The sequence below is a fragment of the Canis lupus genome, chromosome 3 (assembly GCF_003254725.2).
Source record: "Canis lupus dingo isolate Sandy chromosome 3, ASM325472v2, whole genome shotgun sequence".
In the NCBI taxonomy this organism is placed as follows: Eukaryota; Metazoa; Chordata; class Mammalia; order Carnivora; family Canidae; genus Canis; species Canis lupus.
The window spans coordinates 39,724,371-39,738,674 of NC_064245.1; the positions used below are offsets into that span (position 1 = coordinate 39,724,371).

At 48.9% G+C, this 14,304-nt stretch overlaps 1 protein-coding gene across 2 annotated transcripts in view; it reads left to right on the forward strand.

Moving 5' to 3' along the window:
- The window catches only part of PCSK6 (proprotein convertase subtilisin/kexin type 6), a 185,488-nt gene extending 177,585 nt beyond the window's left edge, over positions 1–7,903 (forward strand). For both annotated transcript variants that reach the window (XM_025438519.3, XM_025438520.3), the window contains 2 exons: positions 4,602–4,714; positions 6,408–7,903. In XM_025438519.3, coding sequence (XP_025294304.2) covers positions 4,602–4,714; positions 6,408–6,505 — 211 coding nt within the window. In that variant the 3' untranslated portion in view covers positions 6,506–7,903. The remainder of the gene's footprint in view (positions 1–4,601; positions 4,715–6,407) is intronic.
- The last annotated feature ends 6,401 nt before the right edge of the window (positions 7,904–14,304 follow it).

The window sequence follows — 14,304 nt, forward strand, 5'->3', positions numbered from 1 at the left end:
CTTTCAGATGGTCTTCCTGGCTCGGACCAAGATTGCTGGGAAATGGATGGGGCGCCTGGGTGGCTCAGTTGGTGAAGCATCCAATTCTTGATTTAAGCTCAGGTCATGGTCTCAGGGTTGTGACACTGAGTCTCATGCTCAGCAGGGAGTCTGCTTGAGATCCTCTCTCTCCCTCTCCCTCTGCCCCCCCCCACTCATGCTCTCTCTTTCTCTCCCTTTTTCTCAAATAAATGAATAAATCTTTAAAAATAAAAGTTGCCAGACAATGGTGGTTGCCTCTGCCAGCAAAGGAACAGCCAGAGGGCCAAGTCTGATGGCCTCTTCCCTGGGGCTGGGGGAGGGTGCCACATCACGCCACAGCAGAGGTTGCAGCAGGTACGGTGGGGGTACTGGGACCCATTTATGACGGAGGAGACCTCTGCAGTTGGTGATGGCCAAGGTCACAATTTGTTGGTGGCTTTCATTCCTTTGTTCATTTAATAAGTTTTGAGTGCCAGGCATGGGACAGGAAGCAGAAACACAGGTGCCTTCCTGGCGGTACTTGCACCCTCATAGCCAAGTCCACAGGAGCTCTCTGTGCCACAGCCCAGGAACCCTTCACACTGGTGGTTATTAAGGAAACCATGTGTTGTTGTTGTTGTTGTTTTCTTTTTTTTATTTTACATTAGATAGAGAAAATTTAGGTTCAGATGATGTCCTCATTCTAAAATTATTCCCTGTGCAGCCAGTGAACATACACTGTAACTCCTCTCTCCTTTCCCATATGTGTCTGCGTCGTGCACCATTCTTGTGTGGTGGTTTCCAACCCTGTGGCATTCCTTCCCTTTCTCATTGGACGTGAGCAGTGAAAAGAAGCCATTTGTTTGGGGGTGTCCTCTTGTCTTGCTGAATATTTATTGCCTTACCTCAGGACTTCATAACGTAAATCCCAGGACAGGCAGGGCAGCCTGTCTCGTTCAGGGTAAGAGCAATAATGAGATGTTGCAAGGTGGCCTTGATGATAATGATTGTGGGGCTGGGGGAGGGGCCTTCCTTCTGAAACAGATTCAAAACAAGGGAGCCCTGGAGGCACATATTACAACAGGGCTAGGGAGACCTTGCCCTGTCTTCCTCTTGGCTGGGGACCGGTGGTGGGGTTGCCTCCCCAGGCTGTTTGAGACCTGCTCTGGGTTCCAATTTATTCTCTTAAGACAAAAACAAGCAAACAAACAAACAAAACCCCATAGTAAGCCCATGAGAGACCAAATCCTGGCACTTTTTTGACTCACAAAAGAAGGTCCTGAGGGATTTACGTATCTGTGCAGGCATCAGCCCCCTCTTTTGAGCTGATTTGAAATAGGAAACTTGCCACCTTCACCCAGCCTTGCTGAGTCCTGCATAGGGTCCTCGGCATGTGTGTCTGAAGTAAGTGTTTCATTTTAACCAGCCCCACTGGTTCAAGGGTAATTGTACTAAGAACAGCAGCCCAGGAAGTGTGTGGAATGAAAGTGATAATCACTTTCGTTTGTCAGACGCCCAGGTTCCCACAGGATGTTGGGCATCCCCATGAACGTGGCCCCCAGCCCCCTGCGGGGTACCTAGAAACTATGGCCTCCCTAGCCTAGAAGGCAGGAGGTAGGCAGCCCCCCAAGCTCCTCCTGGACATCAGAGGACAGCAGCTTCCTGGGTGCTTACCTCCACAGGAGGAAAAGCTTTCAGTTAGAGAGGGGAGGCCAGTACTGGGGCTATACCCAGGAGGAGCCCTGCCCAAGGCCCTGAGGTGGTAAAATGTCAGCCTTTAGGAAGCTTCTGTCTTTAGAGTCCCCTGGCTCCGAAGACCCCTTCTGTGTGGATTCCTCCTTTAGGAAGAATAGTCTTGGTCTGCTTGGTTTTGCAGGGCCTCTCCCCACTCAGACAGCAGCAGCTTTTGGGTTTGGCCTCCTCCGGGCCTTAGGATGCTGAGTAGTGCCGTGGCAAGCCCCTGCTGGCAGGCCTGGGGCAGCTCTGTGGAAAAGCCAGGCTGGGACTCAGGCCTGCTGGGTCGGCAACCAGGATGCCTAGAAGACTGGTGGAGCTGAGGCCCAAAGTGTAAAACAGTCCATGACAAAGATCTCAAAAGAGGCACTGGAGACCCCCAAAGCTTAGTAAGAGGACCCAGAAGAGGGAGCAAGGACCTCTCTGAAGACAGCAATTCGGTGGGGCACTTGCCTGAGGGGTAAGCTAGCCTCTCATTCCCCCGGTCCTCCCCACTATTCTCTGCTCTCTCCACCCCTCCCAGGTGATCACCAGGGCAGAGACTTCAGGCATGCCTTCTGCTTTATTCTGTGCCCAGACTGAAATGTGACAAGACTTGCTGTCTGTCACCCAGAACAGCAGGAAGGCAAAAAGAAAGAAGAGGACATGGTCCTTGCCATGGAAGAGGGGCTGCAGTGGGCATGCCTGTCCTTCCAGATTTTGGCAGGGCAAAGTTGCCATGGTGTTTTGTGGGGGATGTAGGTACCATAGAAAGTGACAGAACCAGAGATGTTTGGAAAGCCCCCTCCCTGCCTTTCTGCAGGGCAGAAAGGAGCCAAGAGGGTCTTTCAGAGAAGCAAGGACCTCAAGGCAATTGTGGGCAGGGGGGGGCGGGGTGTCACCTGGAGGGGTATCATTCCTCCCTGGGAGCAGCATAATGCTGGATTCTTCCAATTCTTCCCCTGAGCTGGGGCCTCCACATCCAAGGCCAGGCCAAGCTGACTCCTTGACCTGGGCCTCATAAGACCCTGAGCAGGGAGCTACTCAGAGCCTGCCCAGGGCTCTGCCTGTCGAACTGGAAGATCCTGAATGGTGTTTGTGTTAAGCTGCCAGGTTTGTGTTAATGTGTTACACAGCCATATAAAACTGACATACCTGCATTCCCACTTGGGGCTAGAAGGGAGCCCCCCGAGCTTGGTGAACTTATATTTGGAGAAGGTAAGCCGTATGCAGGTGGTCCTCTACCTTGGCGTGCTCCACTCAGTGTTGCATCGAAGCAGCCCGTGGCCACGGCCTGGAAGTACTGGCCCCCAGGCTTTGGGATGACTGACCCCCACCTCCTCCCATTGAATAGTTAGGCTAGGCCCTAGTTCTGGTCCTATAGGGGTGATCTGAAGAAGCCAGAGATCCCCAAGGGAAGTCATCCCTTGTGCTGTGACACCAGGGATCTGTGGCTGGGCCACCAGAAGGTACAGCAGGATGGACCAGACCCTAGTGGTTTCCCCAAAGTGCACAGAACCAGGGTCCCAACACAGCAGGCCCCACCCTCCCCTCCAGGTTATATGGGGGTAGTGGCCAGGCTCTCGCTATAGGAGAAAGACATGAGAAGGACAAGTTTGCCCGTGGGATTTACCCATTTATGAGTATAGACTATGGGCCTGAACTCGTTTGGGGGCACCCTGCACTAGTAGAATAAAACCCCCCTCTCATCCAGGCCGAGGGCGTGACCCACCAGGTACTCCACACAGGCAGAATCACAGGTGAAATCAGAACCCAGCAGAAGGCTGCTTTGAGGAGAAGTCTACAGGAGCCTTGTTGATGACATTTAGTCACTGACTAGGCAGGTGGCATATGTCCTGTGCAAAGAACTGGCCACACAAGGCAGATGCAGGAGTCCTCAGAGCCAGGTTTCTGCTCCAGATGCACCTCCCACCCTGTGTGAGCGCCACCTCCAGGGCCTGCTCTGGCCGCAGCTGGCATGGGGGGCGGGGGAAAGGTGGATGGCTGGCTAGGGCCCGGTGAGACCCAGTCACCAGGAGCTGGACTCCGAAAAGGCAGCAGGTACAGCCCACCAGAGGGGGTGAGGTGAAGATGCAAGCCCTGAGGCAGAGATGGCAAGCTCTCTCTGTAGAGGGCTTGGTGGTAAGTAGTCTGGGCGTGGCAGGCCTTGTGGTCTCCATCACGACTATTCAGTTCTGCCATCATAGGAGCAGCTACAGATGATATATAGTTGAGCAAGTCACTGTTCCAGTAAAACTGCTGGATGTAGCTTGCCGGCTTGTGTGCCGACCCTCCCCTGAGGTCACAGTACTCTTCATTAGAAAGAGCCCTGGGTCCCATTTCTGGGGCAGGAACTGGAAAAGCCTCACCCTGCCCACCTGCCCTGTGGGGAGACTGGTATCACTGTGAAGGATGCTCAGCCTGATGGGCAACAGCAGTCCCCCAGGCCAACTTCAGGATCAAGTCTGCCCCCACCCGATCCCTGAGTCCCAACCTTGTAGCCATCAGAGCTGGGCAGCTGTCCAAGGGTGCATGTGCTGGTACTGCTTGAGGAACCACCTGTGGAGTGGGTGCCACAGTGTCCCAAGAAGGTGTCCTGGTGAGCCACAGGGAGCCACAGGAAGCCACAGGGACCTGGGCCTGCCTGCTGCCCTTGGGCATGTTCCTGCTGAAGGGCCCTGATGGTCTTCACCCTCCCAGGGCAATAGTGCATTCAGACGGGAGGAAGGATGTGCAGACGCTTGGCTGGGATCTCAAGCCATCACGATGGATGCAGTTGCAGGGCGGGTGCAATGCAGGAGGGCAGGGAGGCTCCAGGAGGGGTGCCCGGAGCAGTCAGTCAGGCCCCTTCCCCAAGTAGCAGCTGTTGAACCTCTGTCCTCCCACAGGTGTGACGAGAGCTGCCTGAGCTGTGAAGGCTCCAGCAGGAAGTGTAGCAGGTGTAAGGTGGGCTTCACATTGTTGGGGAACACTTGCATCACCAACCACACGTGCAGCAACGGTGAGCACCGCGGGGGAGGCAGGGCGGGCCAGGGGATGCACCTGGGTTGACCTCGGGGCTGTCCTTGGAGGTGCTCAGCTCACTGGCTTCTGGCTCAAAGAGAAAGGAAAAGGAGATGCAGGGACAGCAGTCCCTCTGAACGGGTGTGCTGGCCACTCCTCTGGGTGACCATCGGGGACACCTCTCATCTTCCTCCTGTCCCTTTACGCCTCTCACGTTGACCAGGGAGGCATCCTGGCCACCAAGCCACTGCTGGTCTATTTGTTGGGTGACTCAGAAGACTGATTTTGTTCTTATACTGTTCCCTCTCATTCCATAAGCCCTTGTGGTCTGGGCATGTGAGTTCTCTTAGGGGAGGCCGGGGCAGCCCGGGTGGCTCGGCGGTTTGGCTCTGCCTTCGGCCCAGGGCCTGATCTGGAGTCCCGGGATCGAGTCTCAACGTCGGGCTCCCTGCATGGAAGCCTGTGTGTCTCTCTACCTGTGTCTCTGCCTCTCTCTCTCTCTGTGTCTCTCATGAATGAATAAATAAAATCTTTAAAATAATAATAATAATAATAATAATAATAATAATAATAATAATAATAATAATAGGAGAGGCCCAACCTTGGGGATCAAAGCCAGGAGGAGGCCTGAGGGGTCTCAGCCTCAGAGCCCAGAGTCGAGGCCCCCACATCCCACAGGGAAGCCCAACATCAGTGCTGTGGATGAGCCCTGGTTCCCTAGGTCCACTGGAGACCAGGAAGGGCTGCGAGGACATGAACTCCTGAGGGAGACCAGAGACCAGGTTGGCAGCTCCAGGCAGAGGGCTCTGGCCTGGACAGCGGGGTGGGAGCTGTGAGCAGCCATGCTGTGGCAGGAAGACTCCGTGCTCAGCAAGGCGCTGGGAGGAACAGGGCAGGCCGGCTCTGGGCATTGTGAGCTTACACGCAGGAGAGAAAGCAGGCGGTCCCGTGGAGCTGTTGCTGGCCCGGCCTGGCAGCGCACAAACCCAGCATGCCCCAGAGGCCTCAGTGTGGCCTCCTTGCCTTGCTGTTTGGTCATTTCTTTTTGGTTTGCAGAATTGTGTGCTCTCAAAGGCTAGGAAGCTCCCTCTTTAGGATGACACCTACTCAGGTTATCTAGCCAGCCCAAAAAAGTGGGGGTGGTCACAGGAGGGTCTCCCAGGTCCCATCATCAATGCCAGGGCATCTTCAAATGCCAGCAGCCAGGTGGGATGGGCTGGCCTCCATCCCTCTTCCCCTCCTCTTTTGCATTAACCTTGACAACTCTTTTCCTCCTATCTCATTAGGTTTGGGGTTCTTCTGGGACACAGGAGCAGCCTCCATGCCTGTCCCTTCCATGCCTGCCCTCCTACCCTCCCCCGGCCCCAGAGTTTTTCTCCTAAGTTTGCCACCACCACAGTTATCTGGAAAGACAGATGCGCAGGAGCACTGAGGCCAGGCTGGTGTAGCCACCTCCACCCTCCATGCTGCCTCGAGTCCCCCCTTGTCCATAGCCGGGGCCCCTCTGCCAAACCAGGCTACACATGTCATGGGAGGACGGCGAGGGCCACCCTGGCTGCTGCCCCTACCTTCTCTGGGAACCCCCACCCAGCCCACCTTAGGGGGCTCAGTGAAATGGGCTGGTTGGAACAATCTTAACAAGCCCCGAAGTCTGATCTGTCCCTCCTCTCTCTTTCCTGGGGGAACCCCAGCTGACGAGACATTCTGCGAGATGGTGAAGTCCAACCGGCTCTGTGAACGGAAGCTGTTCATTCAGTTCTGCTGCCGCACGTGCCTCCTGGCGGGGTAGGAGTCCCCCAGCCGACTGCAGAGGGCAGGGCCCCTCCTGTCCATCTGTTCACCCGCCTTTTCTCCAGACTGTCAGCCAGAGCCTGTTTCAGGGGGACCCTGCATCTGACAGCTTGATCTCCCTGCAAGCAAAGTCCTTCTGAGGCATCTCCCAGCACCCGGTCTGGGTGGGGGGTGGGCCTTAAGGAGATGCCCCTCAAACAGCGATAGCCTCTCGAACTCTGCTTGCTGGCTCTGTTCTTCTGGCAAACCCCAAATAGGAACGACGTGAATTCCAGGAATCCACAGCTCCAGCTCTGGAGCAGCGTCTGGGACCGTAAGTTTATTGAATCTTCAAGACCAAAGCAGAAAGGCAAGATGCTTGGCTTCACACATCACTCTCTTCCCCGTGCTTTTGTACAGCCTCCGTGAATCTCCCCTGCCAGGCCAGGGCAGTCCCCACACGGGGTGCCCTGGGCAAGCGTGCATCTGCTCCCCACCCACCCCCTCCTGCCACAGAGGGGCCTGGGGATGGTTTGGTCAGACTGTAAATAGAATAGACTGGGGGGCGTAAAATACATGACCACTGAGGATGGAGCATCTATTTCTACATAGTCAGCAACTTCTGGAATTGCAGCGATGTCTTAGAATATCCGATTCCAAACCTGGATGGGAAGAGCCTTCCTTTCTCCACCGCACTGTCCCGCCAAGTGCCCGTTGTCACCACGTTCTGTCATGTTTCCAGGGGTCTCCTGGTCCAAATGATCACCTCTACCTGATGCAAAACCTTCTGAGGAGGGCTCCAGGGGCATCCTGGGGGCCAGCCAAAAGGAGCCCCAGTGACTTAAGCAATTCCTCTTACCAAAATAGAACCCCAGCCCTTGAATCATTAATCTGATCACTGCCCATTTTGTGGAATTGCTTTTGAAATATGCTTGGCCTCTGCTCACCGGGAGACTTGCTCTTAAGGTGGATGGTCCTGTGTCTGTATGTACTATGAGCCTAATGACACAGTTGGGTCTATTTCTGCCAAACCTGTGTAGGCATTTTATAAGCTACATGTTCTAATTTTTACCGATGTTAATTATTTTGACAAATATTTCATATATTTTCATTGAAATGCAGACCTGCTTGATCAGTTCCCTTGACTATGGGAGTGACATTTGCCTTAAATTTTTTCAAGCTTGTTCTCCATTTTGTCCTGCTCCCCTCTATGACTGTAATGCATTTGCCTTGTCCCCTAGGAGCTGAGGAAGCCCAGCTGTTGTTTATTGAATCCACAACTTCAAAAGAGAAATCCACAAAGCAAATACAATGTTAACCCTGTTAATAAAAGAGTTAACATCCCATGACAAAGAAGCCCGTATTTCTTTCCAAGGCATAACAATTAAACAATTAATAAACGTGGGTGTTGACCAAAGTGTGAAATGGCTTTTTTTATGGTTTTGGATCTCTTTGATGCCATTAAGCCGAAGAGCTTTAGCTCATGTTAGTGAATGTCATGTGATGAAGTCAGGGGGGAAATCCCAGAGCTCCAGCCCCAGGGAATCTTTTGGTAACCGGCCTTCTTCAGGCCACCAAAGCCTGGTTGGGTGGAGGGGCTGGAGACAGAGATGCCCTTCATTGTCAAGGGGTCGTCCTCCACAGCCCCTACCACATGCCTCTTCAGCTCTGCTAAGTGGGACTTAATTAGGACACATCTTGTCTTTTGCATAGTGACTGAAATCCCTGTACCCATGGGTTCTGTGCTGCATGGGATTTTTACCATGGCTGCTCTTTGAGGTCAGAAGCTTGTATTTGCTGGGAATCCAGCAAATTTTTGGTTTTTATTTGCAGCCTTTATGGCTACAAATAAAGGAAATGCACTCACTGGAACTGACTTAGGAAAAAAAACAAAAGTGGGTAAGGGCATTGTTTTAGGAATCCAGGGTTAACTTAGAATTCAGGAAGGGTGCAGCTGGGCCTTGGGGCTCCTGGGACCGGCATTAAAGGTAACAGTATTATAGCCTGTCCTCCTCACCTCCCCAGCTGATCGGACAAATAACGAGTCCACTGACACCTCCCAAATGAAACTGGTACAAATCAAACTCCCGAAGCAAACTTTCTGCATCTGCTTCTTGGCCATGGTTACCCTGCTTCGCGTTAGTGTTCACCCAGCCCCCATCGACTGTGGCCACAAGGACGGTTTGTACAGCAGAACATGGCAGCAGGGAGCTTTCCAGAGACCTCAGAGCTGGAAGAAGGGAGCAACATGCAGTTCTCAGCAAGTGGGGTAGGCCACACAAGCTGACAGCTGCCCCCACGAGTGTGAATCGGCTGGAGCTGCCAGTGTGAGGCAGTGATGGAATGAGTGTGTTCGGACCTGGGCAGAATACTGGTAAGGGTTCAACTTTCCCCATGAACCAATTGAATTAAAACCAGCAATGCTAAGTACCTCTGGTGCAGGGACACCATTTCAGCCCCTGGAGCTCTTTTCCCATTGAGAGCAATGGTCTCACATTATGGGCACTGAGTCAGAAGCAAATTCCTTTTATTCCCAAAGGATCCCAACTATGAGAAGCCAACCAGGCTGCCTCAGAGTGCATGTCCCCTTGCTGCTGTGGCTGGCCAGCTGGTCCTGGGGCTGTGGAGGGTGGTGGCAAGCTGAGAAGCTGTCCACAAAATCCTAGGGACTGGGACACCTGGGTGGTTCAGTGGTTGAGCATCTGCCTTCAGCTCAGGTCGTGATCCCAGGGTCCCATAATCCAGTCCCCGCCCCCCATTGGGCTCTCCGCAGGAAGCTTGCTTCTCCCTCTGCCTATGTCTCTGCCTCTCTCTGTGTGTCTCTCATGTATAAATAAGTAAAATCTTTAAAAAAAAAAAAAAAGTTGTAGGGACAAAACACCACCTTTTTAAAAAGGAGTGACCGCATAAAGTGCCTGTTTGCAGATGGCCCGACTTTAAGGATATTTGGACTCAGTGGGGGTGAGGCACGTTTATGGATTTTGTTTTATAGGATAAAGTCAGGGATCATCTCTAAATCTGTTGTTTTGTAGACTGAGGCTCATAGAGGTAAAGGGACTTGCACTGGGCCACACACTGGCAAGGTGGCTCCCTTGCTGTCTTTAGAGAGAGGGAGGCTGGCTCTGTGTGTGTGTTGTGGGGGGGGTGGGGTGAGTTAATTCTACGGTTGGCCAAATCCAGCCAGGATGCATTTATTTTAAACTGGCTTTATTTGCAGGAGATGATAGTTTTCTGACCTTGTCTCCATGTGTGCATCTCCATCCCTCCCAGGCCACTGCTGACTTTATATTTTGTAACTCTTGAAAGGTTTGGGGGAAGTTGCACTTTTTAAAGAAGATATACCTATAACAGAAAGGGAGGAATTGAACTTGAAAAAAACAGAAGGTTTCTATAAACCTCTATGGCCAGTCATAGAGAGCACTTGAACTTGGGGGAGACTGCTGTCCACTGCATTTGACTCACCGTAATAGGGCTGAAGAGGGCTGTAAGTTTGAATGCTTGAAGTATGCTGGGACCCCTGGGAGCAGGTGAGGGGAGCAAGGGAGGTCCAGATCTGAGGATGGAAAGGGAAGGGGGTGGAGAAGTGAAACAGAAAGGACATTTTATTTTATTTTATTTTATTATTATTATTTTTCAAAGATTGATTCATTCATGAGAGACACAGAGACACAGGCAGAGGGAGACACACAGGGAGCCCAACGTGGGACCGGATCCCCAGACCCCAGGATCACACCCTGGGCTGAAGGCAGGCACCCAACCACTGAGCCACTCAGGGATCCCCAGAAAGGACATTTTAATAAGAACAAAGAGGGATGATGGAAACCAAGGCCATCCTCCAGCATCTTAAGGTTCTTCCCATTAAGCTGGGAGGCATCTGGGTTCTGGCAGCTGTGGGAAAGGGGTCTGTGTCCTACTCAGCCAGCTTTTTCTGCTGCTTTCTTTCCTTGAACCCAGGACTTATCCTTCCTGGCTGCTTGTCCAAGGCTTTTCCTGACACTCCAGGCTCTGTGGTTTGTGCACAGACCAGAATCCCTACATGATACAGCACTGAGCACCTGCCAGAACCCCAGGTCCTGGGGTTCAGTTCCCACCACCCAAAGCTTCCCCCTTTACTGACAGACAGACAGACAAACACACACACACATACACACACTATGTACCAGCCATACTAGGAGTGATCAGATACCTCTAGGCTATCTGTTGAGCAAAGAGGAAACTAAATGCTCAGAGCAGAGAACATTCTGTTGCCAGAAACAGTGGTTCTCAACCTGTTGGTGATTTCCTCCTCCTAGGGGATATTTGTCAATGTTTGGAGACATTTTTGGTGGTCACACATTTTGGTGGATGTATGTACAGCATCTAGTGAGCAGAAGCCAGGGATAGTGTTAAACATCCTTCAGAGCACAGGACAGCCCCACAAAAAATAATTATCTAGCCTCAAAGTGTCAACCTCTCAAATGAGGTTGAGAAACCCCACCCAAAGGAAATGAAACTTAAAAAGGTAATCTCAACTTCATAGGGATGTCGTACAATGAATAAAACCACCTATAGTTTGACTTATGTCCCTCTCTGTTTGCTGAAGTGAGGGAAACTCCTACAATTTCCCTTTAAACCCCCTTTAACCAGAAAGAGTGGCCAAGTAAAACTAGCTCCCTGCTCTAAGGACTCCACCTGGTGGCTCTCTCTGGAATGAAGCGTTCTGGATTATTTTAACTTTTATTTTGAGACAATCTCAAAGTAAAATTACAGAAAAGTTGGCAATAGAGTACAAAGAAATGTTTTCCTGAACGATTTGAGAGTAAGTTACTGATATGATACCCTCTTCCTCCAAAGAACTTTATTTTCCTATAGGCAAAGACCTTCTCCTACATAGCCACCAGGATCAGGAACTTAACACTGATGTATTATTACTACCATCGAATCTTCTGACTGGATTCAAGTTTTGTGAATTGTCCCAAAAATGCCCTTAATAAAAGGATCCGCTTTAGATCATTCTTTGCATGCTCTAGGTTCTTTCAACCTAGAACAATTCATCAGTTCCCTGACTTTCATAACCTGGAAACTTTGAGACCATCGGCCTGTTACTTGTAGGCTGTCCCTCAGTTTGTATTTATCTGAGGTTTCCTCACATTTCCATTCAGATCATGCATCTTGGACAGGAATCTCCCAGAAGTGATGCTGTGTTCTTCCAATCCCATTCTAGTAAGTGAATCATTTTTTTTCTTTTTTTTTCTTTTTTTTAGTAAGTGAATCATGATTTTGATATGTTCCCATTATCGGTGATACTAACACTGATCACTTGATTAGGGTTCTCCTCCCCACCTCTCCTCACCCCAGCCTGTTAAGGATGTCTGCTTCTAGCATTGCCCACAACATCATGCTGAAGATCCCAGCCAGTGAAACTACACAAAAAATAAAGAAAAGACTGATATAGGGCAGCCTGGGTGGCTCAGCGGTTTAGCGCCACCTTCAGCCCAGGGCATGATCCTGGAGATCCAGGATCGAGTTCCATGTCGGGCTCCCTGTACGGAGTCGGCTTCTCCCTCTGCCTGTGTCTCTGCCTCTCTTTTTCTGTGTGTGTCTCTCATGAAAAATAAATAAAATCTTAAAAAAAGAAAAGACTAATATAAAAATTGGAAAGAAATAAAACTATCATTATTCTCAGCATGGTATGTACACAGAAAACCCAAAAGAATGGTTATGAATCATTAGAATTAATATGTGAGTTTAGTAAAATTGCTGGATACAATGTTAGTATTAACTGTATTTTTTTTTTTAAATTTTATTTATTTATGATAGTCACAGAGAGAGACAGAGACATAGGCAGAGGGAGAAGCAGGCTCCATGCAAGGAGCCTGACATGGGATTCGATCCCGGGTCTCCAGGATCGCGCCCCGGGCCAAAGGCAGGCGCCAAACCGCTGCGCCACCCAGGGATCCCTATTAACTGTATTTCAACTAGAAATTGTTGAAATTGTATTTCAGTGTCTCACATTGAATAATTAGAACATGGGATTTGTTTTTTTGTTTGTTTGTTTGTTTTGTTTTGTTTTTTTTCAGTTTCTGGTGCTTCTTTAGCTTTTTGATGTTTATAACAGCAGCAAAAACTATTATATACCTAGGTCTAATAAAAGATGGATAAGACCTCTACATACACACAAAAAAACTATAAAACACTATAAGAAATTAAAATCTAAATTCATGTAACGTTATACCATGTTCATGGATTGGAATACTCAATACTGTAAAGATATTAATTCTCCAAACTTATCTACAAATCCAATATAATATAAATCAAAGCATGTGTTCTTTCCTGGATGCAAAATTGACCTAAAATGTATACTAAAAAGCAAAGGACAAGAACAACCAAGACTTGAGGATCTTTAAAAAAAAAAGGTGTAAGCCTTTTTAAAGGCAAATATCAAGTTTGTTTTTTTTTTTTTTAAAGATTTTATGTATTTATTCATGAGAGACACACAGAGAGAGGCAGAGATACAGGCAGAGGGAGAAACAGGCTCCCTGCAAGGAGCCCGATGTGGGACTTGATCCTGGATCCCAGGATCATGCCCTGAGCCAAAGGCAGATGCTCAACTGCTGAGCCACCCAGGTGTCCCAAATACCAAGTTTTTAAGTGACAGTACGATATTATGCCAGAATAAGCAACCAAACCCATGGACTAGAATAGCTAGTCCAGAAGCAGACCTTCACATATTTGGACACTTAATTTTTGAAAAAAGTTACTGCAGAACAGTGGGTAAGGGTTGGTCTTTTCAATAAATGATACTGAATCAAATGAATATCCATATGGGGAAAAAATATATCTTGATCCCTACCCCAGACCATACACAAATGTCTATTCCAGACATACTGCAAATCCAAATGTGAAAGGTGAAACAACAAAACTTTTAGAAGAAAATATTCATGAGTTGGGGGTGGGCAAATTTCTTAAAGAGGACTAAAAAGAACATGAACTACATAAGGAAAAGTTCATAAATTATACATTAAAATTAAGAACTTCCAGGAATGCCTGGGTGGCTCAGTCAAAGCATCTGCCTTTGACTCTGGTCATGATCCCAGGACCCAGGGATCAAGCCCCATGTTGGACTCCCTGCTCAGAGGGGAGCCTGCTTCTCCTCCTCCCTCTGCCGCTCCCCCTGTTTGTGCTCTCTCCTTCTGTTAAGTAAATAAAGAATTTAAAAAAAAAATTAAGAACTTCTGTTCATCAAAAGACACCATTAAGAAAAGGCAAGTCACAGAGAGGGGGAACATATTCACTACACATATATCTTACGAGAACTCATATCCAAAAAATATAAAAATCTGCAAATCAGCAAAAAAGAACAGCCCAATAGAAAAATGTGCAAAACACTTAAACAGACATTTCAAATAGCAGTGATCTAAATGGACAATATTTTTTTTTAAAGTTCTCAATTGTGTTAGTACTTAAGAAAATACAATTAAAACCACAATGCAATACCATTGCTGACCCACCAGAATAGCCAAAATTAAAAAGACAGACACTATCAAATGTTAATGAGTGTAAATTAGTACAACCACTTAGGATAACTAGTAAGAATCAACTTAAGGTGAATGTAAGTTAACCCTATGATCCAGCAAATCCATTTCCATGTATGTATTAGCATATGTATTCATAGGTGCTGTATTCATAGGTGCACTATTATAATAGGTGTACTATTTTTAATTGTTCAAACTGGAAATTACCCAAATGTTCATCAACAGCAGAATGGATAAATTGGAATATTCACACAACAAAATACTATATAACAATGAAAATAAGTTAACTACAACTAACACAATG